This window comes from Camponotus floridanus, unplaced genomic scaffold (assembly GCF_003227725.1).
Source record: "Camponotus floridanus strain SB8 unplaced genomic scaffold, Cflo_v7.5 scaffold2, whole genome shotgun sequence".
In the NCBI taxonomy this organism is placed as follows: Eukaryota; Metazoa; Arthropoda; class Insecta; order Hymenoptera; family Formicidae; genus Camponotus; species Camponotus floridanus.
The window spans coordinates 1,630,490-1,651,762 of NW_020229325.1; the positions used below are offsets into that span (position 1 = coordinate 1,630,490).

Consider the following 21,273-nt stretch of genomic DNA (forward strand, 5'->3'; position numbering starts at 1 on the left):
AAATAGTTGTATTAGTCGATCAATTTAGATAAATATTGATCGGAATCGCGAGCATTGACAAATAAATCGCAGACTTGTTAGGATTCTTGATTTTTGCAAAACGATTGCTTTCAATCGCTAGCAATTGGTTCTTTTCTTTATGCAGACATTTTTACCCTTCGACCTTCGACTTCGAAACGAGAAACGCAATACCTCGCCAGAATGGCAACACTGTAGTTAAGTATCTGCATGCAACGACCTAACGTATAATTAAGACATAGCATGAAGAACATGTATAAAGTTCGCCATTCGACGTATTGTATGAAATCAATTTTTTTTCACGATGGATAGCGCGCTACTTATTTCTGACCGAATGCCTTATCTATCGAATACGTTATAAATTACATTCGATTAGATACATGTTATTAAAAAAAATAATTATTTCTTTTACTTTAATTTTCTTTTTCTTATAAACTATAAAAATTATTAAAAATATGTCAAAAGCAGATTTTGAAAATAGATTTTCAAAGAAGAAAGTAAGTTGTTGCGGGGGATAGTTTCATCTTTTACAATTTTTGCAAGTGTAATGATTACAAATATTGAAACAATTTTTCATGGTAATCTCTGGTCAGATTCTTTCAATTCCAATTTTTTATTCTCCTTTATTCCAAGCAGATTAACAAGAGTGATTCGATAGTAAGAAAGTAAGGGTGCATAAAGGGAAACGAAAAGAGTATTAGACTGGCCCTTGTATAGCACGCGGCGGGATGATCTCGCGATGGAATTTGGTTAAACAGTCGTCGACGACGGTCGGGCTCGGGTGCTTAATAAAAATCGAAGTCGTTCGTTGCGGTCCCCTAGTCCCCCTTGTCCTCCTCCCCCGCCCCCTCACACGTTCTGCGGTCAAGAGGCGAAGCCAACTTGGGGCGCACTGCTCTCTCTCTCTCTCTTTCTTTCTCTGCTTGTACTCGTCTGCGCGTTCTCGCACACATGCTGTAAAATACGTGTCTCGCGATTTTGCACGTGTGGCCACCTACACAAACGCTCTCGTCTATCTCCCATACGCTTGGGTGTGCGTATGTACGTATACATGGATGTATGTGCGCGCGCGTTGGCCACGAGTACGGTAGCGATACGTTTCTCCGACAAATAAATAAAACGAAACCGTAAGCGAGGGAATAAAATGTGATTTACAACGGTGGAAAGACAATGGCCGAGGCTCCGCACGATAATGTATGCGGATGGCGCGGACTGGTACCCGGGGATACTGACTTCTGATTGGTCGTGCCCCGACGCCACCGCTACAACGGAAAGCGATAAATAACTGCGAGCAGATAAAACCTTTCTTTCTCTCTGCCTTCGGGCTTTAGCCTGGGCGCTCTCGGCATCGAGCTTAGCACTTGCTCGGGGCGTGCTTCTATCTTTCTCTCTCTCTGTTCCTTCCCGATTCTCTGCTGCAACCCGTCCCGCCAGAACGTCCGTCCGTCTCCCTCTTTCCCTGCTTCTTTCTTTCCTCGTGTGTTCGTTGTTTCCCGCGGCTCACCTCCATGAAGCGATTTCGAATCGTAAGGACCATCCAAGACCATCTCGCACGACTGTTGCCAGTATATGATATTTCGCGTCTCCTTTCTTCCGATTTTTCCCTTTCCTATTCTTGCTCGGTTCAGGACCAAGTTTTCGAAGGGTCACATTTTCTCCATTTTGAGGGAAAAAGAATTTCAGGATTTAACGCACAAAATCTAATTATTTCATTAGTTGAAATATTTGCCATCACACATATTCAAGGAAAAAACAATTTTTTTCTTGTGTTGTGCAAAAACAATTACAAGTAAAAATTTATTATAATATATTTATATCGCTATTCCATCGGTATAATTGAATTAAAACCGCTAAGCAAGTTTTTACCATATATTACCTTGAGGTAATTTCGTAAGATATTTAACGATTTTCGCGGCGCTCAGCTGATGCCGCTTGATGAGGTTTCATCCTTCGCTTCAAGCCGTATTATCACCGGCGCCCCGAGCTTACCATGAGCTAAGAGGGTGCTACATCGAAAACGGACGGCGATGTAAATTTCTCCCCGCCACTGGCTCCAGGGTGTCGGAAACAATGAAGGGCGATGTTACCCCAAGACGATCGATCGCTTATGGGGTTCGGCGCGGTGACTGAAGTTCAAGGGGAAGCTTGGTCGAAGGGCCGAGAAAAAGAGAGAGATGCCTGGCTTTACAGAAATATTATATTCTCCCCTTGTGACAGTTTGTTAAAAAATATCTAACGGTAGACTTCGTCACGCATTCTGATCCAGCCCGAAACATACTTTTTGCAAAGATTCCTCTTCTAATCTACAATCCCATCATTATTGTAAGGAATATTTTTTGGACACTTTAACTATTACATTTTTATATTTTTTAAAAAAATTGATCCGAAAGAGATTGAATTCACAACTACGGCAAAGAGAGAAATATTACGCGAATATTCGCAGAAAATATTCGTGGATATTATTGATGGTATAGCTCGAATTTACATTTTTTTATATGCTCATCATTTCTCTATTCAGATAGAAAATTTTGTCATTATTATACGAGATACTAATTTCGATATATAATCCTCAAATCTGAAATATTTATATCTATGGCATAGCATTCATCTGTAATTTTCTATGTTTTCTCTGTCACAATAACAAATCTCAATATCATCTCAATATGTTTGTAAAAAAGAACATCATCAATATTACAGGAAATTCGCGATCGTGATTTTCATGAATTGACTATTGGCAGTGTATTCCGAAAATGCTTGCCAACAAATTCTGTTCAATGGATGCATTTAATTAAAAATCCAGAATCATTTCATGTCGTACATAAAGGGAATGAATGACGTAGTAAAGGATTAGCAAAAGTATGAAATATGTTGCACAAACCGCTCGGATGAATTGGAGGGGAGTGGTATAGAGAGATGCAATTATTTAAAACAGCAATCACGGAAATGAAAGATGGATTGGATAGGTCTGCCATCTCTCGCTCGAAAACGAAGAATATTCGGTTGATTCTGCCAGGCGGAAAAACTCTCTAAAAGGCTTTCCTTCCGGGCCGACAGGCAGCAATGCCAGCACAAAAATCAAACGCGCGCGCGAGGGTTCGTCCGCGTTTCGTTTTTCCCTCGCTTGCGACTCGTAATCCCGACGGTTTTATTTGTATGCTCGGCTTTTTGTATACAGTGAGATTTTCTCGCGGCTTTTTTCGTGAGGAAATTAACTTAACGAACATATTGTATTTTCACACTTCAAAGATAGATGGAGAAAATTAATTTTTTTAAATTGAGTCTATATTTGTAACTTTTATTATAAATTTACAATTGTATAAATATATTTAAGTTTGCATTCTCTAAAAATATTTGGTTATTTATTTATATTTTTTTTTATTTTAAATTGTAATTTATTCTTATGAGTAGAGGAATAATGCAATCAATCGATTAGTTTCGAAGGTAAGGATAGAAAAACGAAAAAAAACGCTATGATCTATTCAACAATGAAGAGTAACGAATATTAGTCCCATGATTAAACCCTTCGATTAAACTTATATAATTTAAAATTTATGAGTTCATCGTTCTCTTATATTTGCCATTCCTAAAATTTATCCGACACTTCGTTGCGTAAAAAATGAATAACTCGTTACAAAAAAATTATTTATTGAAAGAAAATATTTCTGTTAGAATCCTGTAAAGTAATGGAAGAATTCTGTATTTTCTTAAAGAATCTAGCATGTCTCGTGAACATGTAAATCAGCCACAAATAATTTTAAATTATCTATATCTCTCTCTCTCTTTCTCTGCATACTATGTTTCTTGACATTTAATATTTTATTTTTGTATGCGCCCGAATTCACATCATATTAACCGCTGATAATAATAACCAAATAATAATAATTAGTATTATTATTAAAAATAACTACGATACGTATGTTTAAAATTGCGTTGTCATGAAAGCTAGTGTGCGATGACTAACGGATCTTACGCAAATACGGAAAATACTGCCGCGTGTAAATGACAATTGGCGGCGATCATACATCGCACAATAGCACACGTGTACATACAATGTGTTTTCGAAATAATAGAATCGCCGGGTAATCACGTGCGTTCCGGTCAACTCTCCGCACGGCCATATTGCTCCGCGCGTTAAATCATATTAGGTTTATTGTCGCGACATGATCGATGAACGACGTCATTCGGCGATTACGTAGATTACGTCGAGGATCTCTATATTTGCTCACATGCGCTAGCGTAGATGTAGGTAAAATCTGTGCTGGCCCCACCCTGTCCAAATCGGCCATCCCGAAGGTGAATCCTGCACGTCCCTTCGGAAGGACCCTCTTGAAAATTCGCCGTCGTCTTTTGTGTTTGTCGCGACGTCGAGAGAACTACTTTCGACGGGGACATTTGTTATTGGCTCGGATGATTGATTGCCTCTTTTCGATAATAGTCCGTTTATGTTAAAAGCGAAAGGAAAATATGCGGGGGAAAACCGTGCGAGGTCACGGCGAATCGGACATTGAACATCACCGGATTTAGCTCGTAAGGTCTTAATAAATTTACGTGATCGATTTATGATAGTTGCCTCAATAATAACAATGTCGGATTCATGTAATAATAACTTTTTTTTAAGATTTCTAAAAGAATTATAAAATATATAACCCAGTTAAATGTGATGTGATTACGTTTATTAATCATTTAACTTTTTTTACAGTACAAACATCATTTTGTGCGTACCATTTCATTTTTATTGCTTAATAAACAAGAATCATGTCTTTTAAATATAATTTAATTTCGAGCAGTTTCTTTAGTTTTATTATAGAAAAATATTTTTATTACATAAAATATGATAAGATTTTTTTCAATATTTCAAGAATCTTCTAATTAAAAAACTTTATAGATGCGTAAATAGAGATATATCCTCTTCCTTTCCTTCTCCCTTCTCTCTCTCTCTCTCTCTCTCTCTCTTTCCCTCTCTTTCTTTAATTCTGTTTAGCGTAAATTAGATTTGATAAATTCGAACAAACTAATGTCCATACAAACAGCATGTATACGAGATTTGCGAGTATTCATCTCGACCAATCCCTAGCTAACTTTCTACCCTGTTTAAGTGTCTCTTCTATGGGACGCAATCTTTCCATTTCTTATTCTCTTCTTCGCGGTTAGCCGGTCGCGCGGGAGAACAAGCTGTTACGCCCGAGGTAACGGAGGGCCCTTCTTAAAAGAGGGGCAGCCCGTATCGCGAGTTTAATATTAGAAGCATCTCTCTACCCCTCTTTCAAGCAAGATATGGCGTGGTTTTTCGTGCACCCTGTCTGGATCCTTCCATACCCCCTCTCCTCTCCGCGAAACCCGCGCCACTATGTTCCTCGCGACTGGCTTCGAATTTTAATAACTCCGGGAATGCTCAGAATCCAATAATGTCCTCTCGTCCTCTCTCTCTCTCTCTTTCTTTCGTCCTTTTTCGTTGTAGACACGTAGTGTTGCACACACACGTTCGTTTATGCGGCTTACATACGGAAGAGCCAAGCTCGCGCGATTGTCCGCCTTATCCGCTTCTGAAATTCCGCCCCCGCGAACTCGCGACCCCGTGTCCTGCCTGATCCTCTCCCGTCTAGCCGTCGGCAACGCTCCTTGAAATCTCATATTCCGGAATGACGACGCGAATTCACCTCCCTCTCCTCTTACAGCCCCCGGTGCGCTGTCCTGTCGGGATATTCCTATTTCTACCCTCGAAATATTCTGTATGTACCCACGATCATTATGAATACGCCTGCAGAAATGACGTACGTAATTGGAAAGTTTTATGAAAAGCCGAGTGTGAGTTTTAAGGAATGATATTGTAAACAAAATGGAAATGATTACTTGCACTCGAAGAATATTATAACTGCTTCAATTTTAATATCGGCAAGATGAATACTTAATTGAATTTAAAAATGATTATATAGATAATTAAATATTCAGTTAAATATTTAAAAATTCAGCAATTTTGTAAATTGAAATAATGTATCTTAAATATTTAGACAATTTTTTTTAGAATAAATACTAATTATTTTTTGCAGTGTTTATGATGCATTGTGATGAAATAATACAAATTTATAGAAAACATTCATTTTATAAAATTTTGAATGTATAAAATCTCTCGATTATGCGCGATTTATGCTTAATAATTACATATAAATATACATATAAATATACATATAAATATTACATATAAATATATCTACTTTACAATCTATATCTACTTTACAATATATTTGAAATGGAATACAATACCATTTTACACTACTGTCGGACTTTTCGATTGACTGCCTTTAATTTTGCTCACCATCGTCTTTTCATTTTTTCCCTTCGTGAATTTCAAGAGTTTCCCTTCTGATGTAGGTGAAATCCATTTGGGATCTCTGGATATACCTGCGGCGATGGATCTCCGCGACGGGGTCCGCATCGTCGCGACGTATAGGGACGTTTCCCGATGTCACGGAACGAAAACGGAGAATTGAGATCGAAAAAAAGGAGAAAACTCTTTTCCAACGCCGAAGTGGTTGGAGAACGGCTGAAGGGATGAGCTGCGAGGAATAAGGTAAGGATAATCGAAGCAATCGAACGCGGTGCCGTTCGTGGGAGACGAGGGCGTTGGGCCGCGAAATGAATTCCGCCCCTCGACGGAGGGTGGAAGAAAGAAGAGCGCCCGTCGCGACCGTTCGCATACTCGCGTGCGATGCTGCACGTATATGCGAAAAGCACACCAGTCTCGCTTGTGAGGGCGGCCAGGGCTGCTGGGAGAATGATAACGTCGCGTTAGAAACGAAGATTTGTGAATACATTAGAGAAAATGCGTGGAGGAGGGCTCGTGCAAAGGGAGGATATAGCCGAGGAATAGCGGGGTGGTTTGTTCCCGGAGGAAAATGCTCCGGAATCCTCCTTCGCATCCGCGCACGAGTATTTATCTTCCACCGATCGCACTAGGGTCGCGTCCCTGGAAAGTCAACGAACTTTGTTCTCTCTTCCTCTCTCTCTTCTTCTCTCGGCGCGACTCGAGAATTGCGAGCAGTGTAATTTTTTTTGTCAACGACTTCTCGCTCTTGGGCTTCCCTGCGGGATTTTGAGTCTCCAGTCTTTCTACCGCCCTTCTATTGAATGCCTTCGCGATCTGGCGCAATTCCCGATTATTTTTTTTTTTTTTTTAGTATAATCGATGAACGCGATTGAAGTTCGAATTTATTACATTTTATCACGTAGCAATCTAGTATTTTTAAATTTCTTTCAGAGACAATATCTACTAAATTTAGCAACATTATTTTTTTAATGTATAGCTAATGGATGATGTTTAAAAGTTGTCTCTTTAAATTAAAGATTATCAAATAATATATTTAATAATTGGAACTAAACGCCATATTTTATTAGAAAAAAATATATACAATTGCAAAAGATCTTACCGATGGCCTTTTCTGGCAACAACAAAGGATTGCAGCTTGCATCTGATAAGAGGTCCCGATTATCGTGCCGTCCGTTCTGCGTGAATTATTGCTCGCGTAATCAGCGATCGGTGCGCTTAAAGAGCACCAAATCTCGCGACAGTGATAAAAAGAGCCGTCGGTATTACGAAGGTGGAGACACCGTTTCGGACCGCGTGTTCCTTCTCGCTCCGTGCTCCGATCCGCCCGTCGAGCCTTCTCTCGCTCGTTCTCTCTCCCGGCGAGAGACTGATGGCGGTTTATATTACGCGGATTCATATTACCACCAATTAAACTCCTATACTACCTCGGGCCCGTGGTGTTCATACGTTATACTGGGGGATGCGAGGACGTTGGTACCTGGTACACGGCTATATATGCGGCCACAAGATCTTATATAGGGTGACCAAAAAACTTGTCTTGATCGAATGAATAAAAATATAGAAAACACGGTACAATTATCGCTATACTTGTCATAATTTTTATACTTTCATTACTTTTTATACTTTCATCGTATCGACAAATCAAGTCCTTTTATATGCGATTATTAATATTATTATTTCTTCTTTTAGTAAAGAATATATAATTCTTTAGAATGAATAATTTATTATAAAATAATTGTCCCTCCCGTTATATCGATAGATTAAAGTAAATTCGAGAAAGTAGCATTTATCATGATTACGTAGGAAGATTCTGATCACGAGAGTTGGTATTTCTTTGTATATCTATTTCTTTTTGTAAAGCATTGACTGTCTGATTAACAACGTGTCAAGCGTTTCCACTTCATCATGATAGCCATTATCGCGCCTAAGGATAACATTTGCTCCTTCGTAAACGGCTCGGTGACCTTTGCGTGCAACGGTCTGTCTTGCGAAAAGTCCCTGGGCGAGGTGACTCGCAATTAGAGGTAAAAGTCATGGTGCCCAGAACGAGCGGAGCATGAAACGCCGGAACGATTGGTGGGGCAGGACAGAGTCACGTGGAATTAATGACGATTTCGATTCTCGATACTGACGATGATCTTCGGTATACAAGGATGAAAGATCAAGGCTGCGTCAAAGATTGCGATTTATTCCATTCTGGATCAAATGAATTCGAAGATTGACACGAACCACGTTACAATTGTTTATCTCGCTGATTGACACAGTAATTCGACATAATAGTCTCATTTTTAAATGTACATGTACTTGCAACATTACACTCGTTTGAAACATTATATATGTCTAATCAATTTTTGAAGCTTAAAAAATATCTATGTATTTTTAATAACATTAAAGATTTACTTTTACAAGAACGTATAAATAATAAAATAGATAAAAAATCTAATTAAAAAATATATTTCTTTATATATATATATATATATATATATATATATATATATATATATCTTGCTAAAATATAAAAACATAACTTCAAATTAGTAGCTAAAGCTTCCATTTTAGTCCAAAGTTCGAATTAAACAAAAAATTAAAAAGAACTATATTTATAATTTTATGTGTCGCATATTTTAATATATGTGTATCTTCTGAGATATGTACTTAATAGATGTGTGAATATTTTTAACTTCAAATATTTCCTGTATTATACACAATGACAAATAAAATTATAAATAAAATTCTGTCCTGAATTCTATTGTAAATTATAAATTATCAAAATGGGTTTAAATCTTTCTGGATAGTTCGACAAATTATAAAGAGAAATCGAAATAGCGGCACAAAGAAATGGCACAGGAATAAATCGTAATTCTTTCCTGGAGCACCCGGTATGTGCGAATGCAAGGATACCTCCGCGAGAGAGGAGACATTAATATTAAGCGTCCCCACCCGAGCAGGAAGATCGCCGATAAGGTTTTTATAGTGCAGCCGGGTGGTAGATTCGTGCACTGCCAAATCACGCGTTCTCCGCCTTATACTGAAATTCAGCGACTGGAATTATCACTGAGATTTAAATGGAGAATATTATTTTTAATCAATGTATACGCGTCAAAGAATATTCCAAGAAACTTAAAAGGGAAAGAAAGAGAAAGAGAGAACAGTGTAATAATAAAATAAAAATATTGAACATTTAATTTTATTGAACATTTAATGCGAGATAAAAATACTTGGATAAAAAATATGGTTTAAAGAAATATGCCCCGATTGTCCGATTAAAACTTTTAACAATCGCATGGAAAGAACTCGTATTATTAATTCATGTTCAAATTGACAATAATAATCTCAATGAAAAAATTATATATGACATTAAAATTTTTAAAATTCGTCAATGCTTTTTACAATTCGCCATTTAATTTCAAATTTACGTTATTCTGATTGACATGAATATGTTTCAAATATTTACATGAAATATGGAAATTTTTTGCAATTTACGTAGATCATAATATTCTTCGTAATGATCTTCGCCTAAAATTAGCAAATTAGATACAATAGACTAGGCTACGAGGAGTCATCAATTTCATTGGACTCCAGGACGGCACCTAAGACAGTGAAGTCCTTTACCCATGTTCTCAGAACTCATTTCAATGCCTTGGTATAATTCTGTGCCAAAAATATTCTGACTGACTAGCGACTCCTTTCACGTAATGCATTCGAAATTTTCTATATTACACGCACGTCGAATTGACCGCACAACGTGGATCCATTATATATCGCTTAAAAATGTAGCTCATTCTATAATAATTTTCCTAGAAATTCGATTATATCTATACAAGTATATCTATGCAAATTAAATTAAAAATGTTCAATTTAAATTTTAATATAAAAAGAAACATAGAAGGAATAAATTTTAACATGATTATTGCATTCATGTGATCTATTTGAAATTTAATTATATAATTTATTACGAAAAGCAAGTTAAGATCGCGTTACTTAGAAAAAGATAAAACTTTACAAAAAATGTAGTTTATTCTAAAGAACTATGGAAATTAGATATTCGTAAATAACACATATTTTTCGTGACATTAACGGTGTAGGAATTATTTTAAATAAAAATTTATAACCGATCGAACGCGATCGTGGGATTATTAATGTGAATTCAATGTTTCATCGATGCGCCAGTTAGGAGGCGGATGGCAATGACTAGGTGATGCGGGAATTCAACGACGGTTAGCCCGGAGCTCCTTCGGGATTGTAAGTTCACTGGCATTGGGATTATCGTGAGGGCAACGATACGTGCGAATCACGTCGCGAGTCACGGCCTCTTTCGTGACCGATGCTCGTGAATGCCGATGGGCGTATTCGTGTGTTCGTCAGAAGGGAAGGATCGATCCTGAGGAGGATCGAGGAGCTGGGGCGTTCATACGGAGGCAGCGGTAGCGGTTTTCTCTCCTGTGGCGATTAACATGCCATTATGACGAAACCGCACATTAAATACCGGTTGCGAGGGAATTAAATAATGATTGAAAGGCGCGTTTATTATCGTCCCGCGAAAGTGAAGAATCACGGTCTAGAATTCTGTCAATCCAATGGTACTTCAGCCTCCCGATCGAGAAAAGAGAATGCAAGATTCTTTGCCGAATGGCAACGCTAAAATCACTGTTGCAATTAGAAATCTTAATGGAGAGTCTCATCGCTTAAATTTATTTATGATATGTTTGTTCTCAATCAAGTTTAAATGACAAGTATTTAAATGTGTAATCTATGTCATAGTTTCATCCAGCTTACAATTAAAATGAAAGCTCTGAGATAAAGAATTCTCTGTTTATTTACATTAAACTATTTAATTTTCTATATATCGTTTTATATAGTTATCTTAATTATTTTTATTTCATGTATCGTTGATTTTGAAAAGCATAAAAATAATATTCGGCTATTAATATTAGTGCAACAGAATTCTGTTATATATATATGTATTGGCAAAGACTGGAACCGAGTAACGTAAAAAAAATTCTAAATCTTCGGCTTTAGGAAGCGCCATATCTTGCATGCCAAGAGTATTTGCGGGGGCGATTGTTCTTTTCTTGTTTCCATAAGTATCTCGCACGAATCGAAACTCTCATCCTACGCAGAAGAGTAGGGGGAAAGAGTAACTTTTAATTCGTCTGCCAAGTTTCCTCGACTGTAAACTCAGCGGCCGCGGCTTGTTTAGCTTTCGTGGGGACCAGGGCGAGATAAATAAGAAGACGAAGTGTCGGCGAGGAAAAAGAAAAGGAGAATGAGGAAGGAGATGGCGGGGGATAGCGGTCTAGAGAAGGAAAGAGGGACAGCGAGTGGCGGGCAAGTGCCCCCTTTGTAGTCGGTGGGTGATAATTTTTAATCAGTGCGTCGTAGCTCTGCCGTGAAGGAACCCGCTCCTTTGTGAGCCTTTTGCGAGGAACCAAGGCATGAAAGGGAAGATATTGACCAAGGATCGCAAGGCGGAAGGACAATAGTTTCGGGATAATTGGAAGAGGCCGGGGGTTCTGGATCGGCGGGCACATAATCGCGTAACCCTGATTTTCAATAGGATCTTTTTGCGCGGCTCTGGTGATCGCGCTCTTCTTTGCCGCATTATCGGTAGTAGAAGATTGTATTGTAATGGAAAAGATGTTTTTTTTGAACATATTCGTGCTCTCGAAATATTCTTTATTAATAACGCATATAAATTCTCTTATGTAGATATTCACATTGTGCGCGTTAATTTTTTAGAATAATTTATGATAAAAAAATTTAGAATAATTTATGATAAAGTAAATGTATAAAATTATTATAAAATTGTATCCTGATCTAAGTGATCGAAGAAAAATCTTTTGAAGAGCTACAAAAGTATGCAACAAGATTCGAGTCCCTCAACAAACTTTTCGCTAGATTATTAATATTTTAAGATTTCTGGAGTTACTTGCATGAAAGCGAATTATATGAAAATAAATTTGTTTAATATGAATTTATTCACTTTTGTATGCATATAGCTAATATCCAAATAACGGATTTAAATGTTCAAAAAAGATTATTTGCGAATTTTATTTCATATTTATAGAAAAAATCGTTCACTAAACTATTACCGTAATATCTCGATAGAGGTATAAAATAAATGACGTCGCTTGCATATGCTTGCCCGAACGCTTTTTATTCTCGTATGGCGTAAACCCATGGTTAATGAAGTTAACAGAACGAGCGACTCGCGTGCAGGAAATGGTTCTTCATTGAATTAATAAATCATGCTGCGGCACTCGCGGGTATAATCATAGATTCATGATTTTCGAAAGTTCCCGCGGTCGCTGCTCGGATTAATCTACAAAGTAATCTTCTCGAATTAATGAAACTGTATCTTCTCGCAACGCTACTTTTGACCGCTACATTCGAAGAACCATACGAGCGATAATAGTTATGATATTTCCAAAACGATCGGTGTTCATGCCTCGTTCGAATCCATCACTGGACGGGTGTTCTATATATGGCGTGGGTGAGGGACCCAGGTATACGTGTTTGCGTATAAAGGGAATACATCGGGCGATATGTTGGGATGAGAGGGGAAAGAAAAAGACAGAGAGAGATAGAGAGAGAGAGAGAGGCAGCGGTGCATTCCAAGACCCATTCAGACGGCTATGCTCGACGTTGTCAGACATGCTCACAGACAGACAGGCAGACGCCCGGGCGAACCTTTTCTCAATCAGGCCAATGCATTTTAAGTTAATTGTCCCGCGCTCTCCGTATCCCGTCATTATTCTTTTCGTCTCGTTAAGACACGCCGCTTGGAACAATAGTCGTGGCAAGAGGCAGAAAAGTCTGCGCTCGGTTCTATTTTCTTTGGACACCTCTTATCGCTGAGACGCGATCAGTATGCCATTCGCTTCAGTGGTTTTTCTAATTTACTAAACAAAAATAAGCATGAAAAGGTGAACATTGATATGTAAATAATACTAACAATAAATATCTAAGCTATCGCAATCAATCAATTCTTATATTTTTTGTTTCCCCTTGTTCCATTGAACAAAAATTAAATTTTAATACGCGCACATTAGTAGCCTCGAAAGCACGACATAATTCGTTGTCATGATATACTTATTGCGACAACAGCCTAATTGCAATAACAGCAATTATCGTGAATGAAAAATATGATTTGTAATTGTATATAATTTCATTAATAGTATATGTGTATATTTATTATAATACTCTCAAGATTTCTCATGAAAATATTGCGAATCTAGAGTTAAAGATCATAGTTTCTTTTTTACAAAATTTAAGTAATTTAAACTAAAAATTACATGATATTTTTTCTTTATAACTGATTATACACGTGGAATAGTCTCGGTGCTGATAAGCAATATGAATCTAATCTAATCCGTGCCGTTTTGACCTCGTCGTTGCACCGCGAAACCTTCGCGATATTAGATCCCGGGCAGGAAGAAGTCAGCAAGAAAGGGAGATGGGGACGATCAAAGGTAGAGAGATGGACCAGACGTCTCTCTCGCATACCGCCAATATCTCCGCACGAAGTCCTTAGTGATCGTTGGACAGCTACGGCGATGACGCGACACTACCGGAGTTAAGTGGCGAAACGCGCGGGCAAAAAGCCGTATGAAAAACCGAGGGTGAAGCGGCTGAAACAAAGGAGGTGCGGAGGTGTGACGAAACGACGAGGGAAGCTCAGAAAGGGAGAGACAAGGACAAAGAAGGGAGGTGGGACGAGGAGATCTCTCGCGTCGTGTTCCTCTCTTCCTCATCGTTCGTCCTGTCGTTCGTGAACGCGACGATCCTTCAAAAAATTCATTCCCGCTATACGGTCGTCGCACATCCAGTCTCCTCTTTCTCTATCTGATGTAATTTCCTACCTAATGATCTCGACGACGACGAGAAAAACGGGTCCGCGATCGCGTCGCTAGCTCTTTTCGTTTAAATTCGATTGCGCGAAAGACGACGATCGGATGCGATTTTCATTCTCCGAATTTCCGACAGAATTAAAGTATCCCCTTATGCCGCGGAATTAATCGATATGATGTATCGTTGCTATAAATAGCAAATAAATTAACATTAAATTGGAAATAAAAAGAGAGAATAAAAAAAGAGAAAATTGGGAAAATATTGTATAATTGAGAGAATAATTGCGCGTTGCTTTAATATCGAAGTACTTTGACGAATATTTGGAGCAATTGTGAAATACATTTAAATACAAATACAAATTTGCCATTTCGGAGAACCCAAGAGGAAGAATTATTTTGGTATGTGTATATGTAACGCTCTCTCATCGATTGCGCGAAGAAACTCGATCAAAGTCGGCGAAGATTATTGGAGCGGGCCGACGTGGGTTGGGATAAAAATTATTTTTCGCCTTGATTGAGATCTCCTGGGAGCAGGTCCGTGAGATCACGATACGTGCGTGTGCGCAGCTGTACGGGATCTTGCCTTATGAAATATCAATGGCTTATTACTAATGTAATCTTTCGTTCAATGCTCGATGATTGCTGGACATACAAATCCTGTTATATCCTGTCTGTTAGATTCACTATGACATCACTAGAATCTATGAACATTTGTCCGTGTACTTAGTCTGATTGTAATCAAAATTAAAAATTTTATTCTTCTATAATAACTAATAAAAAATTAATGAAGAAGATCAAATATTTTAAATGAAACTATCAATAATGTTTATTTGTTTAAAATAATAGAAAGGAGGATATCATTATTATAATTGTTATTTTATTTTCCTCTTTAAATAATAAACAAAGCGAAAAAAAATATATATATATATATATATATATATATATATATATATTCGCATGTAAATGTCTATAAAAGAATTCCAAGGAAGAGATGCGAATAGATCTCGAGCGCTACAAAGATGAGAGCGATCGAAGGTGGAATCTAAATTCCCAGACACCGGCGAATAAATGTGTGTAAACGTGACACGGACAGGACGAGGAGAATGACACGGATGGCTTCGTGTACGAGGGTGAAAAAAAGCAATCGAAATAAATCCTAGAGACCAGGTCGCGCGGGCAGACTTGCATGCCAAGCGGCCATTTTTAAAACTCCGCCGGGAAAATAAGAAAAACTCATCAAGTAGGGATGATTGCCGTTCCATCCACCCCCGACAGCGAGCCACCGGCAACCCTCCTCACCCACGGGAGCCACCTCCAGCCCTATACTACTACACTGCTTTACCCGGCTGTAATCTAGGCTCCCTTATAAGTTCGGAGGAATTCGCCTACGGGTTATTGTCTAAGTATCTTCCCGCTGACGTTCAATAATCGAAGAATACCAAGGAACAATATTAAGGATGTTCTCGCTCTCATGTTGCGATCTTTTCTCGAAGAAATTTGACAAATTGTTGTTGAAAAATTTATAACGAATATTTTTCTTTTCGATACTATTTATTAGAATAATATTAATTTTTATATGAATTGAAGGGGACATTGTACAATGAATACATATCTTATATAGTTACTATATTCTGTCAATTTTTGAAGAAAAAATTCATCTTTAAATAATTTTTCGATTTGTCCTCTAAATAATACATCTTTAACGTTTCTTTAACAAGTTCTGGCAACTTATTTAGATTTTTAAATATGAATTTAAATTACAACAGAAATATACGTATTACTCATGTGCATAATGAACAATATTACGCCAGAAGAATTGCGAGATGACGGATTTCTGTATTCGCTTCTACAAAATTTGTACATCGTAGTTTCGTATGCGCTCAAGGCGATGGTTCATTCCTACGTGACTTTTCGTAGAATCCAGAATTTTCTGCGACGATCAAGGAATATTTTTATGAGCCCGGCGCGAGTATACGTGTACGAAGTGTATGTGTGTGTGTGTGTGTATATATATTTCTCATGTAATACGAGACGGCGGCGGCAGTGCACGACCTCGATACGAGCTAATTTCGAATTCGAGCCCCTTCCCACTGTCGTCCTACCTGAGTGAGTATGGTGCACGTAGCTCGCTCTCTCGGAGAAAAATCTCATTTTCTTCGCCCTAAGGGCTCCCCCAAGAGCCACCGCCTCGCACGACCCTGCGCGAGCGCCCGCGAGCCCGGCCAATATTTGCCTAAGGAAATTCAGAAAAGTTTACACACGAGCCCCGGAGCCGGCTGCCTTCCAAGCCGGGGTTTTTCTTCAAGTCAATTTTCTTTCTCCCCCGTATTCTCCCCCCGCGCGCGCCGCTCACCAAGCCGTCCTTCTTAATAATATCCCCGCGCGAGAAGATAGCGAGGAGGCTACGCGAAACGCAAACGCGCGTAAGAAATTGATCGCGAGATATATTACCTTCCATTATGGCGAGCAGGTAGTATCTATCTCGCTAGCAATACAAAATATCGTAGATGGGGGTAGATTGAAAAATATTATATTTTGCGGATAATGTGGGTCTAATGAAAAAGTCCAGACAGGCGTGGAACATCGAGATATAATTAAAACAGAATTTGCGCGAACATCGAGATATAATTAAAATAGAATTTGCGCGAACACATCGAGATATAATTAAAACAGAATCTTTCTGCAAATATCTGTTTAAATTAAACACAGGATTTTCAGCTAAAATTTTCATTGGAGCTTTACAAAAGGCTTGAACTGATCTGTACTTGAATATTCAGAGTTAAATTTCATCTTGTGAACATCTTTTATGTATTTCACTTAATAAAATCTCATCGCGATTCCAATCGCATTATATTCGTGCGAACGTATTCCCTCTGTGTCGTATCAATCAATATGTAGTCGCTAGACCGGATACGGTCTCTTGCAGTAAAACGAAATCGTTAAAGAGCATTAGTTTAGGAAACGGGGTACGTGTCAGGGGGTCTTATCGCGTGAAACGTCTTCGTGTCCGCGCGAGGCCGAATGAGACGTCCCTTTTTCGGAGGAGCATCCTAGAGGACGCTCGTAAAAGCGGCACGTAAAGCACCAACGATCTCTCCCTCTCCCCCATTCTTTCTCCCTCTGACATTTACGGGATAATCGCACGCGACGAAAGTCACCCGGTCCGCATGCTTTACGCGGTGTTCACGAGCGGAAATTCTTTTTCGTGGCGCGTTGTGGTCGTCGTCGTCGTCGTCGTCGGCAAAAAGCACAATTATTGCCGCATTACGTTCCCGGGGTTGTCGTCATTCTCTTTTTTTGCAGCACTCGCGCGCATAAGAGCCGCTTCGAAGCGCCTTCGCGTCGAACGGACTCGAGAAGTGACGATTGCGCGAGATAAACTCGCCTGTTTTTATAGCGTTTTACGGGTGTCCGTCTTACTTTGTGTATCTTACGCCCGGATACTAACATTGAATCCTGTTTTATACCGCTGGTACATCCGCGCCCATAATTGAAGAACAAGCTCGAGAGAGCCTGTCGCTTATCGTTTGTGACGAAATTAATGATTATCGTAAGGTTATCGGGAATTTTGCCGAGAGAAATTTTATACTTTGGTTTTTTCGCAATAAAAGATTCGCCTGAAATGGATCTCTTAAGCAAGGATTTTAACTCTTGAATTTAACGTTACTTCCCGTTTATTCGAACGTCGGTCTAAACAGAATGATGATTAACAAAGCGTTTTTACAAATTCGCTAAATTTTTTATTTCCCGATTAAGTAACTTTTTCCTTGGTTCGTCAATGCATAACAATGCGGCGCGATATCGTCGAACCAGATAAATCCCTTTTCTGGTCCACGATTCTCTATAGACTGGAAAAAGAAGTTTGCATCAGTCCTCGTCCAAGGCAGGAACTTGGGGGGATTTGAATACGATCGATTCCCAATAAATAAGGATTCTCGTGATAATGGCGCTCGTTTCTCCACGTGGAAAGCCGAACGAGGGCGACGCGGCGATGGAAACGGAGGGGGTGGGCTTCCTATCTGTAAAAGATAACGAGACAGCCCTTGGCGGGGCGGTAGTTGGGTTGGGCTTCGTTAGACTCGTTCAAAAAGCTCCTCTCGGGGTTCTTCAACCTTGTTCCGTCGACTTGCATAAAAACGACGATAGAAAAAGGGACTTCCCTTTACGCGGTTTATATAAAAGTTCTTTAAAAAATTCTTTTTTTAATGCTGTACAAGTAGCATTAAATATAACACATCAATTTTTTAAATATGCAAACTAGGAAAAAAAGATGCAGAAAATATTAATAATATTTGATAACAGTTTAATCTTGTAATTTTTAATCTACTATTAAAAGAAGGCTATATCTTGGACAGAATTTTAATTCTAAAGAAAAATTTAATTTTTCCAATTTTATTTTCTTCTCTTCGATATAAATGATATATATTTACGATTTAACGATTTACATAAAAATGCATATATTAACGCGGGGATTTCTAGAAGTAATAATTTGAATCATTATTTCACCAAATTTTGCAGAATGCGCATAATCATAATAAGGATACGATTGTAATTGTAATGATAACGTTAAATGTCCAGACAAACGCGACAAGCCAAAATCAGGAATTCTCGAATGGTTGCACGATTTGGCACTGATTTATGACAGATACGAGAACTCGGCCCGCAGGTACGCACGTTTCGAGCGGCATAACCAGGCGCGTACCAATAATGAATACGTATAAGAGGTCGGTGGGGAAAGAAGAGATTCCCCTTCCGAAGAAGGAAAAAGAAACATGGGTACGAGTGAGTCGACTTATTTGAAATGTAAAGACGCGTCCTCTCTTTTCTCCTCCTCTCCCCGCGCTCTCTTTCTCTCTCTCTCTCTCTCCCTCTTTCATTCTCTCCTTTCTTTCTCCTTCGTTTCAAATATTCCATCGGCGACGATGTGTGCGCGTAGAGAATCGCGTGTGACGAGCTACATAAAATTATTTATATGTGCACCGTTGCACAAGACGAATGTGTGCACGTATGTATGTATCATGTACATACATGTCATGTAGACCCGACAGGAGTTGCTTGATTCGCTCGCTTCTGCGATCTGTTCTTCCTATACATTCGCGGTCCTCGTTACGCTCCGTAAGATGCACTTCACTTTTCGCATGCATGTCATTTCTATATACATACGTGTACATAGTGCTACTACTTCATGTATTATCAAAAGATTTCGAATACGAATTGTCGTTAATGTCACTCAATTTATTTTATTCGGAATTTTTTTAATTCTCTCGAGCACACGCGTGAAATCTAATAGATTCAAATACGATTGCGCCGCGCAAAGTATTTTTTTTTTATTTAATATAATAAAAAATTTATTAGAAACGCTGTCGATTTTTTTTACTTCAACCGTTCTTTCTCGCCCGAATGAATCCTCGAGCAAAAATGGGAAGAAAAAAAAAAGAACAAAAAGCAGGACCGCGGTTGTTTCGGACTACAGTCCGTCCTCGCACCTGTGTATACCAATACGGGCGTGTACGAAGGGTATCCGTGAGTCCCATCAGGGATATATACCTGGATGCATTCTTCTTTGCTCCGCGTGCATGCGGATTATCCGTAAAACGCCTCCTATTATGATTATCCGTACGTTGCACCACGATCCAGATGTCTGTCTGTGGCACGTTCGATCAGGCGGATCTTCGTACGTGATCGGTAAGAGGGCAGTTTCCTTCCTACCCTTTGTGATCGTTCGCGTGCAAAGATGCCGATGATTCCAGATCGTCGGCCGGTCGTTCGAATCGACACTTTCGATTATTGGCGGTAACAGATGGTGTAAGTCGCGAATAAACGGAATTAGATCGAGAACCGACGAGGGAAATCGAGTTTAATAAGCTACGATTTCATGATTCCTCGTGATATGAAGTATTTTGACAATCGGAGAATATTCTTATATTAAAAAGCATTTCCGAGCACTATATTTTCTATATATTATATAATATGATAATAAATATATAAATTAATATAATATAATATAATAATATAAATATAAATTAATATTATATAATATAATAATAAATAAAACAAAAGCAAAATTGTTGCAGAGACTTGTTATGAGAAAATATATGCATACCGATGCGTCTCTCATCTCGCGCGCACAGTCGGATTATCCGTAAAATGCGTGCCATTACGATTATCTGTACGTGACACGTTTCGATCGAGCAGGTCGTTGTACGTGATCGGCAACGGAGGGGGAATTTTTATCCTTCGTGCACGATTGCGTACAGTCGTTAGCAATCTCGATGACTATATGGATCAGTTTGCTCCGAGGCAAATTTCAAGGTAGATGAACGAGGATAAGTGAATACTTTAATACGAACATTATCTTTTTTCTGGTTTTGTTTGAGCGAATTGATCATTTTTGCACGAGTTAAAAAATACTCAATTGATACATAACCGCACATATCTCTTTTCGGAGTTTATTACAACTATATAAAAGTTAAAAAAATATATGGAAAATATATAGTTGTATGATTAATATTCTACATTTTATACTCTATTTTTTTGATAAATTATTATATTTTATAATAAATAAACAAAAATATTGATAAAATAATACAGTAATAAACTTGATAAAAAAATAAATAAACAAAAAAATTGATAAATTTTGATATTAATGTTAAAAAATTTTCATTATAATGCGTATATACATTTATAAATATTAATCAATAATTTCTCACATCGTGTATCAGCGATATAAGGCCTTCATCAAGATTGATTATGAAATGTCCCTTGCCAGTAGTTGAGTATTTACAAGATCGTTTGGATCCAGATGTTCGTGACGGTTTTGATCAAGCTGATCTTTGTGCGCGACTACGATCGGTAAGAGGGAGAGATTTTGCTTCTTTTGTACCTTTGAGCGTACGCTGTGACGTCAATAGCCACAGGTCGATCACTCTGGACACGTTTTACGATCGTCTCGCGAAGTACTAGGCGGATTTTAAATTAAGCGTACGCGTTGCTTAAGTATCGTTGACACGTGGGCGTTCGTTAAGTACCGGTTTGTTCGTTATCGAGGTGCTTGATCGCAGAATTTGCGAGACATGTTCG

At 38.4% G+C, this 21,273-nt stretch overlaps 2 protein-coding genes across 7 annotated transcripts in view; one reads left to right on the forward strand and one right to left on the reverse strand.

Annotated features, from left to right (window-relative positions):
* Positions 1 to 7,177, forward strand: part of LOC105258323 — a 76,817-nt gene extending 69,640 nt beyond the window's left edge. Inside the window, exon 4 of the mRNA XM_011269526.2 lies at positions 6,388 to 7,177. Within this exon, the coding sequence (XP_011267828.1) occupies positions 6,388 to 6,506 (119 nt within the window). The 3' untranslated portion in view covers positions 6,507 to 7,177. The remainder of the gene's footprint in view (positions 1 to 6,387) is intronic.
* Positions 1 to 21,273, reverse strand: part of LOC105258322 (zinc finger homeobox protein 4) — a 315,292-nt gene that overhangs the window by 27,200 nt on the left and 266,819 nt on the right. The window lies entirely within an intron of this gene.